The 21,275-nt window shown below is 38.7% G+C and overlaps 4 protein-coding genes across 4 annotated transcripts; 1 reads left to right on the forward strand and 3 right to left on the reverse strand.

Moving 5' to 3' along the window:
• Positions 1 to 535: 535 nt before the first annotated feature.
• On the reverse strand, positions 536 to 7,914 carry LOC131316058 (uncharacterized). The gene is made up of 2 exons (XM_058345328.1): positions 7,661 to 7,914; positions 536 to 1,423 (listed from the first exon to the last, which is right to left on the reverse strand). The coding sequence occupies exons 1-2, from the start codon at positions 7,695 to 7,697 to the stop codon at positions 675 to 677; spliced, it is 786 nt and encodes a 261-aa protein (XP_058201311.1). The 5' UTR covers positions 7,698 to 7,914; the 3' UTR covers positions 536 to 674.
• Positions 7,707 to 8,186, reverse strand: LOC131316309 (uncharacterized). The gene has a single exon (XM_058345635.1). The coding sequence runs from the start codon at positions 8,184 to 8,186 to the stop codon at positions 7,707 to 7,709; it is 480 nt and encodes a 159-aa protein (XP_058201618.1).
• Positions 8,187 to 8,982: 796 nt separating this feature from the next.
• LOC131316060 (uncharacterized) lies at positions 8,983 to 15,612 on the reverse strand. Its single transcript, XM_058345329.1, has 6 exons — positions 15,265 to 15,612; positions 12,426 to 12,662; positions 11,211 to 11,322; positions 10,956 to 11,130; positions 10,528 to 10,765; positions 8,983 to 9,667 (listed from the first exon to the last, which is right to left on the reverse strand). The coding sequence occupies exons 1-6, from the start codon at positions 15,437 to 15,439 to the stop codon at positions 9,369 to 9,371; spliced, it is 1,236 nt and encodes a 411-aa protein (XP_058201312.1). The 5' UTR covers positions 15,440 to 15,612; the 3' UTR covers positions 8,983 to 9,368.
• Positions 15,613 to 17,098: 1,486 nt separating this feature from the next.
• Positions 17,099 to 19,435, forward strand: LOC131309742 (small polypeptide DEVIL 21). Its single transcript, XM_058336347.1, has one exon. It carries the CDS (start codon positions 18,934 to 18,936, stop codon positions 19,051 to 19,053), a length of 120 nt encoding a protein of 39 aa, XP_058192330.1. The 5' UTR covers positions 17,099 to 18,933; the 3' UTR covers positions 19,054 to 19,435.
• The last annotated feature ends 1,840 nt before the right edge of the window (positions 19,436 to 21,275 follow it).

The raw sequence follows: 21,275 nt of genomic DNA on the forward strand, positions 1-21,275 counted from the left end.
ATTCTCCCAAAATAGTGCTAGTGTTTTTGCTATTCTTTTTTTGTCATACGGTAATACATCAATCGAATTAGTAGTTAGTGACTACCACAGGGGTTGAACTCCTCTTCATAGGAATTGAACCCACAATATCTCACCCCCAATTGAAGGGGGCTACACGACCGCTTGAGCTAGGCCCCCGAGTCGAATTATCAGTGCTAGGCTAGTTAGTTATCTTTTTACATTTCCTACTGAGAGGGTAAAAGGGCCGCCATTGCGGGGTCTGGGGAATGGTTGATGTATGCAGCCTAGCTTAACCCTGCTTGCAGAAGTTAAATCTTGCCAAAAATCAGAACCAAGTATTAATTAGAAGTCTTTGGTTGTTATTTTATTTATTTACCACATATGGGGGTCTACTTGGGCATTCTGTTCACAATTTTTGAACCACCTCTGCAATAGGGTGAAAATTTGGATCCCTGGTGCCTGTATGAAGTCATAACAATCGTAGACTGTCTTTGTTGATAAACCATAAGAACAAAAAATAGACTATCAAAAAGTATAGATCACACCCCAAATATTACACTAACACGTGGAAAACACAAGTTCTTATTTAATTTCAGCGAAAATAGAAAAATAATAATAATAATAATAAGTTCACTCACTTCCATCTCTAGCACTTCTTGATGGGGGAGGAGAATTCAAAGCGCACTTTTCATAGTGCAAACTTGCCAAATACCATCCCATCTCTTTCTCATCTTTTGGGGAGACCTATGAATGAAATATTCCACATATGTTGCTTCTCTCGAGTCTTTGTCTTTCCAACCGTAGTCAGTTGGTGTAACCGTGATTTCTTCGTACATAACTGCATTGACATACTTGCAATCATCTTGAGTTAAAAAATTTCGACGTGAACGGTCTATAGGATTGTATGTTGTCATCTCACATCGCATATCACCTACGAGAACTTTCATTAGAACTTCCCCACGCTTTGTGTAACCAAATAGCTCCAAATTTCTTGCTATTCCTCCTAATGTCAAATTGGGTATGATAAACATTGTAGTCCAAGATTCTCTTATGCCATTTTCCTTCATTGCGAATACTTCAACATTATGGTTGATTGAGTATCTATGAAGCATACAAAGGCATCCATCCAAAACTCCCAAACCCAAGGTCTGATCTTTGGACCTCACTCCCAACATCACATCCATAGGAGGTTCTGGCATCGGCACCTCATGGAATTCATTCATCTGTATATTGAAATACATAATTGTGTTCGACAAAAAAGTATGAAGAGAAATCCGGAACAAATATTCAGAACTACAGCCAGAATACCAATGTAGGTGTTTATTTACCACAGGTCCTGACTTCATCGCATGAAAAACTCCATCGGGGCAGCAAACCCTTCTCGAACTACTGCTTTTGAAACTACCAACAACTGCAAATCGACCTTTGGGATCCTGATTCTCGTGAGAAAAAACCATCACAGCCTTGTACTCTTTGGCGGAGGAGTCATAACAAAGCCCGGAAGCGATACAAAAACCATCATCACCCAAAGGTGCATACGCCATGACCTTCTTAAAGTATGTAGTCATAGGATTCCACAAGAACAAGTCATCATGCACACGCATGAGCGACAACCCATTACACAAACCGACTATGGTAGGGTACTTAGACCATGGACCCTTCTTGTTCCATGGTCTAGTAACCCTTTCCACGTGACATTCTTTGTTGATGGAGTGAAACGTATGGATACCTGACATCAAGGTGGACCCGACGAGAGCTATCTTCCCTCCGATTCTTTCGGCGAAGATGTCGGAGATCGCAGAATGCCATTGCTTGGAAACGCAGGTGAATCGCGCAAGAGATTTGAGAGGTAATCTTGAGCGGATGTCAATAACGATTTCTTCTGGAATGTCAGGGAAATTGGGTTCTGCTTCTGTTTGTGCTTTTGTTTGTGTTTTCTCTTCTGGGACGATTTCTTTCTTCTTCTTCTTCTTCTTCTTCTTCTTCTTCTTCTTCTCCCTCCTTCGTCTGCTGTTTGCCTTCCTTCCCATCCTCCTTTGGAACTGCTCTACTCTAGGGTTTTGCTCTTTTGCTTTTGTTGTGAAGGATGAGGAGAAAGAGCTGCTACAGAAGAGAAAGAGCTACGCCAGTATTTTAAGTTTTTCTTGAAAAAATTGCTCAAAGGTTGGTTCCCATCTCCAAACTACCTAAGCATTTACGAGGAATTGATTAAGTTTTTAGGTTCTCAAAATAATTTTGTTCCTCATTTCCCACGGGCCACTGATGTTCACATCCACATGTTTTGCTTCAAGCAAGGTGCAGCGTCCAAGAATGGGCTTTTTTCGTTTGGATATATTATGCGTGTAAAATCATTGTCCACATGTTACGGTTGCTACCTATCATGCCATGTACTTATATATTGGATGTACATGTTAATCTCCTCTGTGCATAGAACGGATAAAACGCTAGTATGAATTGTGTAAGAGTAACTAACGCGCACGGCTCTTTTTCCTTCTTTCCTTTTTTCCCTTGTAATTCCTTCGACTCGAGCAGGGGTTTCTTACTCTGCTGTACGGCAAATTCATCACACAAACTTGATGTGGAAATATCAAGAAAACCTATTTGAAAAGAAGCACCAATATTTTCTTGGAATTTCTAACAACATGAAGCTAGGATTTCTGAAGATAGCCTGCGAATGTAGTAGTTATCTTTGGAACAGCTATCCTATATTCCGATTACCGAAAGCAAAAACTTCCTCGCTGAAAGCTCTTTTTTAACACGTACCAGAGAGATTTCGTTTTTCGAAGTTGTTTTCAGAGTTTTGCGAAAGACCTTCATACCCGTTTGTTTGATACTATCCCTGGAGAGAGATTTCAAGAAGATTTGTTCTCAAATTCAGCAAGTTTCTAATAGTGCAGTGAAGTGATCTTTGGAACAGCTCTTAAACTGAAATAAAACTTCCAGCTGCCCTGAGGCCAGGAAAAAAATTCCTTGTGAAAGCTCTTGAAAACAAAAGACATAGTCCATGGGTTTTCCTTCCTTTTGCCGCATTTCGCTCAAAGGGAGACAGTGAATCAAGCTGTTTGCAAGGGCCAACTTGATCCTCTTCCCCAGGGATCCTTATGTGTTCGGCTATTGTTTTCGAAATAGTTCTGCAGAACATGTTTCATATGCTTGTTCCCTTGACAGAATTAGGAAATTGTTTTTTGGTAAATTACTAAAAGAAAAAAAAAAAAAAAACCATGCTAAATAAGAACACTTCAAAAAGATGCCTTCAGATTCTCAAAAACTTCCTCTGCTAAAGAATGAACAAGGCATGAAAACTCAAAACTACGATTAGCTAGTGAATTCTTAATAATGGTATCCAAAAAGTATTCATCCGAACCAGATCTGAAGCCAACAACCAAATAGGGGATTTTTTTCAACTTCCTTGAGTATGTTTTGGCTTCAAAGAAAATTCGAACAATTGATAGTCTCATTTTTCAACAATGCAGACTAGTAGTCTTTCTTCTCACTAAAGACGAAAAAACATGGATGACGAAACAGTCAAAAATTATTTATGAAGAGAATATTTCTGAGAGTATAACCAAGCAGAGTGCTTTTTCTTTTCCATAGTGCAAACTTCCCAAATACCATCCCTTCTCTTTCTCATCTTTTGGGGAGACCTATTTAGGAAATACTCCACATATGTTGCTTCTCCTCTTAACTCTTTCTCTTCCCAATCGTAGTCGGTAGGTGTAACCATGGTTTCCTCGTACATAACTGCATTGACATAGTCGCAATCATCTTGAATTGGAATTGTTCGATGCGAACTGTCCATAGGATTGTGTGTTGTCATCTCACATCCCATATCATCTACAGAAACTTTCATTAGAACTTCGCCACACTTTGTATAACCCAATAGCTCCGAATATGTTGCTAGGCGTAATGCCATATTAGGTATCATGATAAACATTTTAGTCCAAGATTCCCTTATGCCAAATTCCTTCATTGCCAATACCTCAAAATTATTGTTGATTGAATTTTTGCGAATCATACAAAGGCATCCATCCAAAACTCCCAAACCTCGAATCTGAAATCCGGAATTCAGAGGAGGTTCAGGCATCGGCACCTGATTGAACTCATACGTCTGTATATCGAAATACATAATTGAGTGCGACAAAAAACGATCATAATAGGCATGCCAAAAAAGTAGGTGTTTATTTACCACAGGTCCTGACTTCATCTCTTGAAAAACGCTGTAGGGGCAGCGAACCCTTCTCCAACTGTTGCTTCTGAAACTACCAACAACTGCAAATGGACCTTCAGAATTATGATTCTCGGGGGAAAACACCATTACAGCCTTGTACTCTTTGGTAGAGTAGTCGTAACAAAGCCCGGAAGCAATACGAAAACCTTCATCACCCAAAGGTTCATACGACAGGACCTTCTTAAAATATTTAGTCACGGGATTCCACAAGAACAAGTCATCATGCACGCCCATAAGCAATAACCCATTACAGGAACCGACTATGGTAGGGTACTTAGACCATCGACTCTTCTTGTTCCATGGTCTAGTAACCCTTTTCACGTGACATTCTTCGTCGATGGAGTGAAATGTTGGGACCCCTGCCGTCAAGGTGGACTGGACGAGAGCCACCTTCCCTCCAATTCTTTGGGCGATGATGTCGGATATGGCAGAATGCCATTGCTTGGAAACGCAGGTGAATCGAGAAAGCGATTTGAGAGGTAATCTCGAGCGGATTTCGACAGCGATTTCTTCCGGAACGTAAGGGAAATTGGGTTCCGCTTCTGTTCGTGTTTTCTCTTCTGGGATGATTTCTTTCTTCTTCTTATCCCTCCTTCTTCTGCTGTTTGCCTTCCTTCCCATCCTCCTTTGATATTTTTTTGTATGTGTCTAGTCTCTAGGGTTTTGTTTTCTTTTTTGTTATTGTAACGACCGACGAGGAATTGCCAAATACTCCATATTTATACAGGGGAACATTTGATTTGAGGATGCGGCCGTAAATGGGTGCCGTGCCGCATACTCAAAGGATGCCCTAATTCTCAAAGAGATGTTGTGTTACTGAGTCTTTGAAGCACTGGGTCTCACCGTGCGTTTACGGTAATAATATAAATCATTCATTCTGTATGGCTTGCTCAACATTATAACTATTCAACATATTTGCTTGATCGAACATTGATATGTATATCAAAAAATTAATTTTTGGTTTACAAAATAGCCGATCTTAACTTTTAAACTATTCACAGAATCATATCGTCTATTTTATATATTAATTCATTTTTTATTTTTGACATATATATTACTCTGCGTGTCCTACAATATAAACAGTTCAGATTATTACTGCAATAAATGCATGAAGAATCTCACAAATAGCAATGGTGAAAATTGTGGGATTTCACTTGAGGTGGACACAATTTGATCTCAAAGATCAATCACGATTAACCAACGTAAGGCATGCCTAGTTTCCCAAAAGTGCTTTCTCGATCCTTCGCTCTTCTTTTCACTTGTCTATTTTTCTTATATGAATCTAGCTTCTCTCCGGTGGACGTGATTATACTTATCAGTTATCACGCATCTTTCGTGGACCCTATCAAACCTTATTACTATTACTAGAAGTAAGTTTTTGATGGGGGCAAATACTGTCTTTAGGATAGTGTTCTTCTAATGTGACTCGAATTATTTCTGTCGTTCCAATTTTGAAGAGACGACGCCATCGCATTCGTCATTTTGAAGACCGAATCTCCAACATCAACTTGATTATACGCAGACAATTATAGAGTTGCACTGAAACAGAAACAACACGCCACATATAAAATTGATTCAATCGCCTTAGGATTAATTCTTAGTAGCATTAGCACATTATATTTCTTGGCACTGTTTTCAAAACCAAACCAAATCAAAAATAAAACTGAAATTAAACATAATACATACAGTATAATAATTAAGCACAATGTTTTGAATTCAAAACAAAATTAAAAATAAAAAAGTGGAAATTTGAGTGGAAGAATAGATAAAGAATCAGATCAACTGCCATTGCTCTTCTGGTTCGATTCCAACACATGCATTTTGAGTGTTGTTAATCATCCTCTGGGTGTTTGGCTGATCGTTACCAGAATATGCCGTATATGTCGGTTCCACTCTCAGCTCTTCCCTTCCCAATCGTAGCCAGTTGTAGGTGTAACCAAACTTTCCTCGTACATAATTGCTTCGACCCTATCGCAGTTCGGTTGAACTAGAATTTCTTTGTACGAACTGTCAATAGGATTGTATGCCCTTACACTCTCATCGCTTCTAGACATGAACATTAGAGCTTCACCATCTTTTGTATAGCATAATGGCTCTTACTTACCATAATACCTTAATGCCAAGTTCGATATGCTAAACAGCTTAGTCCAAGATTTTTGCATACCGTATTCCTTCATTGCCAATACCTCTACGCTGTCGACTTCAGAATAGCTTGGACTTTCACGGCGAACCATAGATAGGTGTCAGTCCAAAACCCCCAATATCTCTAAGGCTCGGGATAGTTCGCTCCCTCCCAAGTAAAGGATCGATATCTCCAAGGCGCTATCAATTTTTTGTGGGTTCTGTTCATACATGACTTTGCCACAACTTTAGACTACCTCCAAGTAAATATCACACCCCAAATATCACACGAATACACGGAAAACACAAGTTCTATTTTAATTTCAGCGAAAATATGGAAATAAAATAAAATAAAAGGTTCACTCACTTCCATCTCGAGCACAAATTTATTGATAATAGCACACTGACTACAATCTCACAACACTTCTGGCCATAACTCAAGCGATCTGGGTGATGATGTCAATATTGTTCTGAAGCTATTCATTTTTCAACAATTCACACTTGTAGTCTTTCTTCTCACTCTTCTTCCCAATAGTACTCATCGTAGTAGGCTTATTATCTTCCTTTTCCATGGGGCAAACTTGCCAAACACCATCCCATCTCTTTCTCATCTTTAGAAGAGACCTATGAATGAAATATTCCACATATGTTGCTTCTCCTCTTAACTCTTTGTCTTTCCAACCGTAGTCAGTAGGTGTAACCATGGTTTCCTCGTACATAACTGCATCGACATAGCCGCAACCATCTGTAATTGAATTTTTTTGACTCGAACTGTCCATAGGATTGTATGTTCTCATCTCACATCGCATATCACCTACGAGAAGTTTCATTAGAACTTCCCCACGCTTTGTGTTAACCAAATAGCTCCAAATTTCTTGTTCGTACTCCTCCTAATGTCCAATTGGGTATGATAAACATTGTAGTCCAAGATTCTCTTATGCCATAATCCTTCATTGCCAATACCTCAACATCATTGTTGATTGAATTTTTGCAAATCATACAGAGGCATCCATCCAAAACTCCCAAACTCACGATCCAAACCCTGGACCTCACTCCCAACATCACATCCGTAAAAGGTTCTAGCATCGGCACCTCATGGAATTCATTCATCTGTATATCGAAATACATAATTGTATGCGACGGAAGAGTACGATCACAATATCGGAAACGACCCTCAAAACTACAGCCTGGATACCAATGTAGGTGTTCATTTTCCAACGGTCCCGACTTCGTCCCATCAAAAACTCCGTCCGGGCAGCGAACCCTTCTCCAACTACTGCTTTTGAAAACTACCAACAACTGCAAATCGACCACCTTTAGAATCCTGATTCTCGTGAGAAAACACCATTACAGCCTTCTACTCCTTGGCAGAGGAGTCGTAACAAAGCCCAGAAGCAATACGAAAACCATTATCACCCAAAGGTGCGTACGCCAGGACCTTCTTAAAATACTCAGTCACGGGATTCCACCAGAACAAGTCATCATGCACGCGCATGATCAACAACCCATTACACGAACCAACTGTTTTAGGGTACGTAGACCATGGACCCTTCTTGTTCCATGGTCTACTACCTGACCTGAAGGTGGACTCAATGAGAGCTATCTTCCCTCCGATTCTTTCGGCGAGGATGTCGGATATCGCAGAATGCCATTGCTTGGAAACGCAGGTGAATCGCAAAAGAGATTTGAGAGGAAATCTCGAGCGGATGTCGACCACGATCTCTTCCGGAATGTCGGGGAAATTGGGTTCTGATACTTCTGTTCGTGTTCTCTCTTCTGGGATGATTTCGTTCTTCTTCTTCTCCCTCCTCCTCCTGCTGTTTGCCTTCCTTCCCATTCTCCTTTGAATCTGTTTTATGAGTCTAGTCTGGGGTTTTTTTTTTTTCTTCTTTCCTATTTGTAGTGAAAGATGAGGAATTGCCCAAATATATACTGTATATAGGGACACATGAGTCTAGTCTAGGGTTTTTTTTTTTTTTAAATTAATGTGTCCCTAGCACTTTTGATATATATAATAGATGGGAATATTTGATTTGAGGATGTGGCCGTAAATGAGTGCCATGCTGCTTACTCAAAAGATGCCCTAATTCTCGGAGAGATGTTTTACTGGGTGTTTAAAGTAATGTTTAAAAAAATCAAGAGATTAATTCATTCCACCTTAGAGTTTTCGCCACCCATCGTAGGTCTCACAATTCGTTCACTGCAATAATAAAAATCATTCATCTTGTAGGTTGATATGCATATTAAAAAATCAACTTGATCGGACGTCGACATGTATATCAAAAAAATAAATTTTTGGTTTACAAAGTAGACAATCTTTAACTTTTAAATTCTTGACAGAATCAGCTCGTTTATTTTTTAAATCAATCAATTTTTTTTATTTTTGACATATATTTTACCATGTGTGTCCTACAAAATGAACGAAGAGTCTCACAAATAGTGGTGAAAATTGCAGGATTTCTTATCAAATAGGAGTGTGTACTATCAACGAAGCTTTTATCATTTTGACAAAATAAAATAAAATTTGGGGATTTCACTTGAGGTGGACATACTTTCATCTAAAAAATCAATCACAAGGTATGCCCTAGTTTCCCAAAAGTGCTTTCTCCTTCACTCTTCTTTTCACTTGTCTATTTTTCTTATATGTATCTGGCTCCTCTCCAGTGAATGTGTTTATTTTTCACGCAGTCATCAAAACAATAGTTTGTAATGACAGCCAAAAAAAACAGAACAGCAGACAACTATGAAAACATATCGGACGTTCCAGATTCACTTCCATGAAAACATATCTAGACCGTCCGATATGTTTTCATGGAAAGTGTTCATGGATCCTATCAAACCCCTATTTACATTTTACAATACACCTCTGCATGCACAAAAAATTCCCATAAGTTATACAACTCATCTTGACTGCTCCGTACACCACTACTGTAACATGAATATTACTACTATTACCGGAAGCAAGATGAACGGCCGAATATCAACAGCTTATGAAACCCATGTACTTCAGGATGGTTCATCAATAGAACTCGCGATCTTGAACGATCAATGGAGCCACGAGGGTCCAGACATAAAGCAAGGCAGTGACCCACTCGGTGCAGATACGGACCCAAACCGATGTCCAGCCCACATCGATAAGGTCCGAGCTCTCGGAAGAGCTGGTCCATCCGGAAAGAAGCATGGCTGAATACATGCTAGCCAGAGCAAATATAAGATGGAAGAATGTGTAAGAGTAACTAACTGGCCGCGGCTCTTTTTCGTTCTTTCCTTTTTTCCCTTCTTCTACTTCCTCTGACTCAAGCAGGGGTTTTTTCTCAGCTGCAAGGTAAAATTTATCAGAAAAACTTGATGTGGAAATATCAAGAAAACTTATTTGAACAAGAAGCACCAATATTTTCATGAAATTTCTAACGTGAAGGACTTCTGAAGATGGCCTGCAAAAGTAGTTATCTTTGGAACGGCTATCCTATATTCCGAATACCGAAAACAAAAATTTCCACACTGAAGCACTTTTTTAACACGAGAGAGATTTCTTTTTTCGTAGTTGTTTTCAGAGTTTTGCTAAACACCTTCATACCTGTTTGGTAGATACTATTCAAAACTTGTTGTTCGAGATTTATTTTCCCCCGAAAAAGGAAGCCATTCCCCAGAGAGAGATTTCAAGAAGATGTGCGCTCAAATTCAGAAAGTTTCTAACGGTGTAGTGATCTTTGGAACAGCTCTTAACTGAAATAAAACTTCCAGCTGCCCTGAGGCCAGGAAAATTCCTTGTGAAAGCTCTTGAAAACAAGACATACGTGTTGGGTAGTTGTTTTCAAAATTGTTCTGCAAAACACATTTCATAAACTTGTTCCCTTGATAGATTCCGGAAATTGTCTTTTGATAAATTACTAAAAGGAAAAACCCATTCTAAATAAGAACACTTAAAAAAGATGCTTTCAAATTCTCAAAAACTTCCTCTGCTAAAGAATGAACAAGGCATGAAAACTGAAAACCACAATTAGTATATTTTTTACAATGGTATCTGAAAAGTAGTCATCCAAACCGGATCTGAAACCAACTACCAAACAGGGGGGTTTTTTCAACTTCCTTGAGTATATTTTGGCTTCAAAGAAATTTCAAACAATTGACCATAAAATCTTAACGGTCTGACAAGGTTTCTCTTTACTTTTGAGTACCTGACTTGGGTGAAGAAGGTGGAGATAGAAAGGTTGTAGAAGATCCAGCACGGAGGGCAGAGTAAAGAACTGAAAGAACTGTCGTCACCATCCCGAGAACAAGGGTACTGGTGGACACTCCTGACTTGTTGTGAAGACCGTTGCACACATAATTTCGAGGTTCACAAGACAGACCCGTATAACACACGTAAGCACAATATACGGATATCACAGAAGCAGGCAACAGGCTTCCATTCACCTGTTCACATTGTTGAGAAAGATTTGTTAAGAGTATTTCTGTCATCTTACTTTTTCAAGCTCAGATGGTTGGTTGAAGAACAACAAGGACAAGGCAATAGCATTGTTAATATCAAAGATTGATGTACATGAATAGATGGAAATCAAAAGCACCAGTACAAAGCCACGAAACAACTAGATGTTCCACTTACCGCTGGGTGCAATGCAATAACGCCAAATGCTAAGGCAAGAACCATGGTCATCACAAGAAAGAACACATTGAGTCCGCAATCATAGCCAGAAGGATTGAACCAAATAAACAGAATGCCTGTGATTGTAAATGCTGCAATATAGCATGTAACTGATACAGCAAGAAGAGCATAATACCTGAAAAAACCCAAAAATTGCCGTAAGTTAAATTGAATCTAGGACAGGGATATCGATAAGAGATAACAACTTGAACAAACCATTTCTGCTCATCTTTAGCGACCCATGCATCGTTCCACGAGTGTGTGGCATCTAATAATATGATTACTTGGACCAATAAAAATAAACCTGCACCAAACTTCGATAGAGTACCTGAAAATAGGATGATTCTACAACAGTAAATTACGTGTTTTTCTCTGAGAAAATAAGCAAACTTAAAGGAATTTCAAGTAAATTAAGAGGAACCAAGTGGGATAGAAAAATGAGAGGGGCAGGACATCGTGTACAAAGGTGAGATGCAAGAGTAACTATAGTGGCGACTTAAAATGTATCACGAGATGCAAAATAAAATTGGGAGCTATAATTTAGAGGACCCAAAGAATGCAGTTTTCCATCCCGGAAACCCTAGTTGAAAACATTTTTCGTAACCAGGTTAAGGAGTTGCATCATCTATTAATCACTCCATGACTGTTTGCAGGAGGAGCGTAAATATTACAAAAGGATATTTCTGCTAAAGTCACCAAGTTTGTCTCTGATAGGTGTGTAAATGTTCATATTGGTGCCCCCTAAATTATGCTTGTTAAGTCCGTTTATCATGTTAATTGGAGTGTGATACTTGTTTTTCATGTTTCAGGACTCACGGAGCGATTGATTGTCATTCGGAGCTAAACTGCTGAGTTAAAGGATGCCAAGGAGAGTCCCAAGCATGAGAAGAGTCAAGGAGACGGATTCAGCATATCCCGTCCTGACGGGACTAGATTAAAAATAAATTGAATTTACCATAACTTAGCTTCTCACCCCCCACGGACGACCTCAGACTTAACAGCTATTTTACGGAATAATTGCTAATCCCTTGTTTTATAGATATTTTTGGTATGATAAAAGGCCAACCAATCACTACGTCCAGTTTGGTTATTCAGTAAGAATGGGAAGAATACAAATTGTCATCCTCAAAAAGCTTGCCAAAATCAACTCGGTAGACAGGAAGAATGATGCATTTTACGACAACTAATACACCCACAAGCCAATAACAGCCAATGGTTCATTCTAGACATAGCTTTCACCCTTGCTTAATAACATCAAAATAATTAATCTCATTTCTCAAGTTCTTCCAAAAGGCTTTGGGATGATGAAACATGTGACACACCTAGAGATGCCTAACGGAAGTGTAAAAAATGCTTCAGGTATGGAGATGGGAAAAAAGAAAAAGAATCAAATACTCAGAACAAAACTTAGGTTATGGAGGTGAAGCTGACCATAAATTGTTATGACCACATTCGGCATGAAAAACATAACAAGGGTGAGCAACACCCAGATGACAAACTTAACAGTCCATCCACCATGATGCCAGGAATCACGTGTGTCATTTTGATCCTTCACGCCAATCATAACAAGAGCAAGTATTGCAAAAAACAAGAAATTTCCCAAGCTGATACGGAGAACTGCTTCCATTTGATACCATTCCGTTGTGTGAGTTTCTGAAGTGTTTATCCCTGCAAATCAAATCCAAGCAAGTTATCATCACTAAGCTGAAGAGTCCTATCTTGATAAATCTCAACAATAAAGTGAACTGGAATTCTCTTTTTGATCAATTATTGGTTAATGAACTGGCAGACTCGTATAGGAGATCAAGGACAAATAAAACTAAATTGAAAGTGACTTATGAAGTGATACAATATGCAAGATTGGAAGAACATAAACGAGAACAAGGAACAGTAGAGTTCGTATTGATGAAAAAAAAATCAACCTATAACAAGTAAAGCCCTATCAAGAGCATACAATTCAAGGTAAAGTTTGAATTGATTAACTACGAATCGGAAATAAGCTCAAATTTTTTTCATTCTACGAAGAGAGAAACTATCCAAACGCTAAGTCCCGCATTCTATAGAAAGGAAATACATGAGAAACCCAGACCAGTAAAGTTCAGGGAAGGATAAATCTAACTCGAACTAAGCATGCAAATGTACACAAGACACAAAATTGTACCACCAATTGAGGAAAATGTGCAAATGAGAACTTTTTACTCCAGGACGAAATCCAAATGATCAAAATATTATGTCCAGCCATCAATCCAGAGTCGAAACATGAGAAACCCAGATCAGAAAAATCCATGGAAGGACATAACCCAACTTTGGTTAGGTATATAATGTATACATTATATAAATCGTACCACTAATTGAGCAAACGTACAAAAAATTGATAACCTTTTTACTCCAGCACTTAAAATTCTGAGTCCAGCGTTCAACAGAAAGTCAACATGAGAAACCCAGATCAGAAAAGTCCATGGAAAGAGAAAACCCAACTCAGATTAGACATGAACATGTATACTGTTATACTCAAGGACGACATCCAAATGATCTAAGTACTGAACCCAGCATTCAATAGAAAGGCAACGTGAGAAACCCAGATCATAAAAGTCCATGGGAATACAAGATACAAATTGTACCACCAATTGAGAAAAATGAGCAAAAAATGAGAACTTTTTACTCCTGGATGACAAGCAAATGATCGTTTTCTGAGTCCAAGATTCAATAGATAGGCGAAACATGAGAAACCCGGATCAGAAGAATCCATGTAAAGAGAAAACCCAACTCAGATTAGCCATATACATGTATATACCTGATCAGAGTTGGTAAGAAAGGGAAAGAGCCAATCAAAAGATTCCATTTCTGTATTTCTCTCTCCATATCTCACCGAAAATACTCCATCCAAATTAGTGGTTTGGCAAGAAACCATGACGCTTCCTTTTCTTTTCTTATGAAATCCTCACTCCAAAGAGGCTGTTATTGATGTAGAACACGTGGAGGCTCAATTCCATGATCAGCTAGACCGAGCCAAGCCCCGGAAGTCTAAACAGTGTTTAATTTCAGATTACCCAAATTGGCTAAATTCGGACAAGCTCGGAATAGGCCCAAACTTGGTGGGCTGACTTATTTTCGAGTTCCAGTCAATACTCATCAACCTAGGCTTGATGACGAATGGTGCTTTTCGGCCTAATTCCTTTGTTTAGGCTTTCTATTGCGTTATTTTGCCATTTTAGGAAAGATTTGTTTTTCTTTAATAACGCTTAAATCATAATTCCTTTTAAGTTGATTCTTTTTGGGAAAGTCTTGTTTTTCTTTTCCGTTTTCAGTTTTAGGAAAAGCCCCAAATTCTGGGACTTTTTAATTTCCAAGTTTATTTTTAGGGTTTATAGGGTTTCGGCCCATATAAAGGTTTGTAACTTAAAGTTTATGCAGCTTTTTGATTAATAATATTGCAAAGATTTTCTCTTTCTTTCTTGTGCACAAGAATTGCTCGTTGTGACGAGTAGTTTATCTCGTTTGGACTAGTACGCTAACTAGTCTCTCGTGAATTCCGTTGCGTTATACTCCAGGACAACATCCAAATGATCTAAACACTGAGTCCAGCATTCAACAGAAAGGCAAAACATGAGAAACCCAGACCAGTAAAGTTCGTGGAAAGAGAAAACCCAACTCGTATTAGGTATATCCATGTGTTCATGTATACAAGATACAAGTTGTACCACCAAGGAAGAAAAATGAGCACAAAAATGAGAACTTTGTACTCCAGGACAACAGCCAAATGATCAAAATACAGAGTCCCACCACCAACCCAAAGTCGAAACATGAGAAACACAGATAAGAAAAGTCCCATGGAAGGAGAAAACCCAACACGGATAAGCCAGATACGCGTGTAAAACTAGGAAACCGTGCTACCAATTGAGAAAAGTGAGCAAAAAATGATAACTTTTTACTCCAGAACGACAATCAATTATCAAAAAATGATAACTTTTTACTCCAGGAGGACAACCAATCATCGAAAAATGAGAACTTTCTACACTCCAGGACGGCAACAAATTATCAAAAAATGAGAACTTTCTACTCAGGACGACTACCAAATAATCAGTTTCTGAGTCCAACGTTCAATAGAAAGGCCAAACATGAAAAACCCAGATCAGAAAAAGTCCATGGAAAGAGAAAACCCAGCTCGGATTAGGTCCATACAAATGTATAAAATTAGGAAATTGTACTAACAATTGAGGATAAGCGCGTAAAATGAAAGGATTATTGAAGGGTTTGAGGGAATACTGACATGGGATTTTCTCCAAGAGAGGAGCAGCGAATTCTCTGAGGATCCAAGAGACGATCAAGGAGATGCCGAAGATGCCGCAGTAAGCGATTCGAGCTGAGCGTTGGGAGATCCCAGAGGCCACCGTTGAGCAGAGGCCGCATGTCAGAGAAGCGCAGCAACCAACGCAGCACGACATCTCTCTGTTTCTATCTCTCCTCTCTCTCTCTCTCTCTCTCTCTCTCTCTAAACTGGATAAGATGCTAGATCGAGCTGAGGTGGAAGACTGGTGGTTGAAGCCAACAGTTTCTTGGATTCATCGAGAAGACAAAGATCCAGAAGATACGACGACGTTTCAGTTAAAATAAGTCGACCCCGAGGAACAACAAAAAGGGTTGGAGTAAAACTCTTGTTGTGAGAATAATTTTGTTCACTCAATTATGTTATTCACTTCTAGAAGGCGCTCATTTTTTCCGTCATTTACTCAAAATTCGCGACTCGAATTGAATTTTTGAATAGTCTCCCAACCCTAAATCTGAGTAATGATTTTTTATCTTTGAAATGAGACTCAGAATGAGCGCACTCATTACAAATTAAAATGATAAAAACTTGTCGAGAAATTAAAGGAAGGAGAAGAAAAACGACAAATTTTTCAATAAAACAATTTTCTTTGTTGTTTGTATAGGCCGTGAAATCCCTCCAATCTTGTACTTGCTTCGTCTCATTTTCATAGTTCCTTTGGGGATTTCAATATTTTAAAGAAGCATAATGATTACATCAAAAAGTATTTATCTTTTCAATTATGCCAATAATATGATTGATGTAAACTTATGTATTTATCTTTTCAATAGTTAAATTTTGAAAATAGACACATTTTGGGACATCACAAAAAGAAATACTCATGAAATTATCAAAATGGAACGGAAGGGGTACCTTTATATGTCAATCTCAAGTTTAACTATTTCTATTTAACTAATCAAATATCCATGTACTATCACACTATTCTTGAGTTTAGGTCTCATACTAAGGAAATTATATTTTGAATGAGAGGAAATTCTATATTAATTTTGCGATGGTGATCGAAACATGCTTCTGGTTGTTTTGTCGAGAGTAATTACAAAAATAAAAATAATACTAACATAATGTAAAAGTAATTTACCGAAGGGGGGAAAAAAAAGAAAAAGAAAGAAAAAAATTCCAACTTTTTAACGTTTCAAACTCTTTCTAATGGAGACGAATTTTGGCAAGAAACTTGTAACTTTTCAAATTAATCAAGTTCACGTGAGAATATATCTTGAAACCGTAAGCTGGAATATATCCCATAGAGCAGAAGTCATGCAGCAGCAACTCTGTCATCGGCCAAGTCAGGGTGTGTTCCACTAACTAAAACAAGTGATGTATTTGAAGAGAATGACTTGTCTCGTAGAACAGAAAATAAATACTCAAAAAATAAGAACATTAGAAGAACGGGCTTCATTTATGGAGCCAACTTCAAACTGGGTACCTTGTACAAGGGCAAAGTTAAAGAGTATGCCTAATACTTTTAGCTGGACATTCATCTACAAAACATATATTTACATATTCAAAACTTTGTAGCTTATAATGTAGATAAAGTTCTAAATGACGCCTTGTAAACCCCATTTACGTTCAAAATTTCCAAATATATAACATCAAAATATGAATATTTGTAACGTCCTAATTTTTCTTAACATGAAAATTGGATGAAACCGACACTTGGACACATATCAACATCCGACACCCATTCGGAACTTGCCATCTTCTCAAGAGCCCTCAGCGGTGCAACAGAAAGTCGAGCCCAGGAACTGCAGACTTGCTTACAAAATTCTGGTTGCTGAAAGAAGAAAAGAATAACAAACAAACTGAGTTGTATCCATGTATAGGTCAGCCAGTGATGATGTTCTGCTTCTACGGCTAAAAGACAATCAACTTCTTATCGTCGATTTCAATTTGAAAGAAGTTACTATGACATAGCAAAAAATATAAAGACTCAGAAAGCTTGACAACATAGAATTATGAATCTACGATAGGTACTTGGCGTATTTTGGATAGATACGTATACAGTTTACGTACTTCTCAACCAAGGGAGGAGGAAATTAAAGTATATAAGACTATTATTATCAGATAATGAGAGGAAAAAGCTTAACTAATTATTTCCTTTTTATTTTCTTCGCTGGGTCAGACATTTCTTTAACTGGAATGTTCTTATTGTGGTGTTCCACACTTCCACTTAGTCACATCAGCACTACCACAAATCAACAACTCCCTCTCTCTCTCTCCATGTTTCTTTAACTGACTACCACGTATCAACCACTTCTAGTCCATTATTGCACTTGCTGCCACAAAAGAAGACTCCCCAACAGCTACTTGGATATTTTTTCTTATCTCCATCTTTTGAGTTCAATAATCACAACATTCCAAATAGATTGATGTAAGTTGTCTCTATGTCACCAAGAGTCCATTAGCCCAACGGCATCAAGGGTACACTTAGGTCCCAGGAGAAAGGAGGTCAGGAGTTCAACTCCTCTTCCAAGGTACTAATCTAACTATTCTAACAATACCGACTTTCACCGATCTATTTTACCCACAGTCCTGCAAATCTCTAACTTTCTACCGTGGGTGTCCTGTGTCATTGAACAACAACGATACATTACTGTAACGTTACACAAACAAGAAGGGAAAAAAAAAACCTGAAAAATATCGACAGTAGAACGTGCAGAGTTGTCCATGTCTATTAGTTTCAAAAAATGTCACCGGCATATCATTCTGGTTGAAGATTCCATATAAAATGCTCTGGAAGAATGGATATTTTGTAACAACAATAGGTCCCTGACAGATAGTTTGCAAAAACAGAAGGTCTTCGATATATCCTATAACCTCAATTGGGCTCGACAAAGTCTTTAACCAGGACCAAAACTTGCCCAGACTATCCAATTAGGACCCATCTTAGGTGGATATCAGTAGTTCAATTCCCAGGTCCACATGGACTGTTATGCTGTTTAAAAATCTTATCCCTGATTCATGATAAGGTATATGCTTATCTATAGAAGCCCTCTCTGCCATTCTTTAGCATGGCACTGGGACCTTTCGATTGACTCATGAATACACGTCTATCACATTCTTGAACCATCAAAGCTAGGGAACACTGTCCAAGTTCGCGCCCGACAATTGAACTTAATGTCCTTATTGAAAGGGGGGAAGGGGGGAAAAATAGTGTCCGAGAAAAGATGGTGATGTGGGGTTGGCGATAAGGTGGATAAGGTTGGTGTGTGTCTCAGATTCATACACGGGTGGCAATGATCAGTGGCCAAGCCCGAAGGTTTTATTCAGGTTGGTTGCAATTAACCAGGGTTGGATTCTTGGGGTTAGGCCGCAACAAAGTAATTTCTTGTGAATTTCCTAGTTCAGATGTGGATGGCCTGAATTTGACCGGCCCAAGAAGGGATTAGTTGAGGTGCACGTAAGCTGGCCCGAACACCCCTAACCATCGAACCAAAAAAAGAAAAAAAAAAAATTTGATCAGTGGCCGGTGAGTCACGTGACACGGATGAGTTCTGAAGGTACAAGTGGAGCCCCTGATTAGAGGCCTCTGAGCCTTTATCAAACATTAGATGAGATCTCAGTGTCAATAAATTAGGTTCAGTTGTTGCGAGAGTAAGGGCAATTAAGGGACTAATGGGAAGGATGAGTGAGAGATGTGCAAAGTGGAAGAGAGAAGTGAGAAAACAGAGAGCAAAACTCTATATCATGAGGGTCTGTATCTCTATGCTTCTCTGTTGGCATAAGTACTCCTAAAACTCATGAATTGTGCTTTGTAGTCTTTAAGGAGCCTTAATTCATGCTCCTTTTTATTAGTGTTCAAATCTTTTGTACCCAAGTTTCCATGCCCCTGTTGCGGTGCATTCTAGCCGTGGGATCAACTGATGGTCTTTTCATCCAATACGATTCTCACAATATGCAACGGCCAAAACTACCCTGGAACAGGGGTGCAGAAAAAATTTGGAGCATAGGATTTAGGGGTTTTTATTAGTTCTGCATTGTACTTCATCTCCCTATGTAGGGTCCTATTAGCTTATTTTAGTCCAGTAATGTATCTCCTATGCATGCATGCATGTTAACTTTGTTTGGCTGTCAGAAGCACAAAACAGTTATCTCATGGATACTCGGTTGCTCACTACTTCTCTAGACGTTCTAATGCATAACTTCACATAAAGACTTGCAGATCAGATTTTTTCTCTTTATCTTTTTTATTATACCTTGAATATTTGCAAGGGCAGAAGGGAATATATTGATCCATAGCAAAAAATGAATAGAAAATAGTAACTCCAGTGCACAAGTAGAGTGATGAACAGTTACAGCTTTGGTGGATTGTCTTGTTAACCAGCAAAGCAAAAAGTCAAAAAGAAGGATAACAATAGAGGGTAATAAGTCAAGACAAGAAGATCAGCATACTATAAGAAGGGACCTAGCGAAGAATTTTCTCGAGATATACTCACTGAATTATTAATTTTGTGGCTACTCAGGCTAGCCAATGCAGGTTCAGTCCAAGTAAAATTCACCAGAAAAATCTTGTTCGATCAATTGTGAAGTTTCACTTTTATGTGGAATTTCGATGTCCTCCCTTTTTAAGCAATTGTGCATGTGCAGCTACAGTGGTTTTACGTTCTTGTTCAACGTCATAATGCAGAACATGATATTGGCTTTCTAGGTTTTGATTTATATGGCTAATGCTGGTATATAATTTAATTTCCTAGCATTGATTAGCAACGAGGTGCTTTTTTCCAAAGCCATCCACATTCTCTTTCCCATTGTTAAGTAGTGGGTTGTTCCAGTAGTTGGCCGGTTCAAAATTGGTTTAAGCAATGTTCTAAAAATAGCCAGGCACTAGTCGAGCGGAAAAGAGGCGCTAGGTGGGGACTAGGTCCCGACTAGTCAGTTGCCTAATCTAGCCATTAGACCTTCACCTAGCGCCTAGGCAGGGACTAATCGGCCGCCTAGGCAACTTTTAGAACACTAGGTTTAAGTTACGTAATGAGCCAATCTCAAATGAGGTTTCATTAAGTGACAATCAATCTCGATTAGGTCGGGATGTTTTACGATCTGACTCTAGTGTTGTTTCACAATAATCTAGGCAAATCCTTGTGTTTTACGGCATTGAGCAGGTAAATGTGTTCTATGTGAGTGTGTACCCAAGTGCTACTGGGCTTGATACTAAACATTTTTTCTAAACACAAGGGATACAAGCATAAAGTCAGGGCATTTTTTGTTATCTTTACATAGTGGGGCAAACACAGACCCTGTAGACATGTGCGGGCTTTCATAATGTTGTTATTAACAACTCTTTAGTCCCTTTCCATTGAGTTTCCACAAACAGTTGGGGGCCACACAGTCAATGCTGCCCCCCAGAATCCCAAATCAGAGGCCAACACCTGTCACCCATCTCTCTCTCTCTCTCAAATACTTCCCACAACCTTTATATAAGAGAGGTGAGTATTTGGGCTTCCCTGAACCAATTTTCAAAGGTCTGAGTACCTGTCCTACAAGTCATGAACATGGCAAAACAAAATTCCTGCTCTAGACGACTCCCAAAGTTCCGATCACAGCAACGGTGTTCAAGGTACTTTCAGGAGCAGAGAGCACGCTTCTACATTATGTGGAGGTGCACGGTGATTCTTCTTCGTTGGAATGAATAAATTTGGTTCAGATTGTGAGGTGATATATTATTCAGTTCTAACTACCCAAAGTGCAGCAGTTGAATTATTAGGTGATATAACTAGGCTTTACATATCGCAGCGATATAACTATGTGAGGGCGATCCTTTTCTTGTGTGTCAATGTTTACATGTAGTAATATAGGCACAGATGATTCCTAGCATGAAACACTAACGATTAGCTGCTACCGAAAGATGTCACTGGGGTTTATTAAAGATGAGTAACTTCGTTGTGTAAATGTGGCACCTTTGATTATGTAAATATGGCACCTGAGATTAATGTTGAGAGAGTATGAGTTCCAACAGA

Source organism: Rhododendron vialii, chromosome 2a (genome assembly GCF_030253575.1).
Source record: "Rhododendron vialii isolate Sample 1 chromosome 2a, ASM3025357v1".
NCBI lineage: Eukaryota > Viridiplantae > Streptophyta > Magnoliopsida > Ericales > Ericaceae > Rhododendron > Rhododendron vialii.

Coding starts and splice junctions, on each gene's coding strand:
- LOC131316060 (XM_058345329.1), bottom strand. CDS start 15,439: ATGTCGTGCTGCGTTGGTTGCTGCGCTTCTCTGACATGCGGCCTCTGC. Junction 12,663..15,264: donor TCTCTTGGAGAAAATCCCAT/GTCAGTATTCCC, acceptor TTTGATTTGCAG/GGATAAACACTTCAGAAACT. Junction 11,323..12,425: donor TGTGGTCATAACAATTTATG/GTCAGCTTCACC, acceptor TCCTATTTTCAG/GTACTCTATCGAAGTTTGGT.
- LOC131316058 (XM_058345328.1), bottom strand. CDS start 7,697: ATGGTGTTTTCTCACGAGAATCAGGATTCTAAAGGTG. Junction 1,424..7,660: donor GAATCAGGATTCTAAAGGTG/GTCGATTTGCAG, acceptor AGGATCCCAAAG/GTCGATTTGCAGTTGTTGGT.
- LOC131309742 (XM_058336347.1), top strand. CDS start 18,934: ATGGGAAGGATGAGTGAGAGATGTGCAAAGTGGAAGAGAGAAGTGAGA.
- LOC131316309 (XM_058345635.1), bottom strand. CDS start 8,186: ATGGGAAGGAAGGCAAACAGCAGGAGGAGGAGGGAGAAGAAGAAGAAC.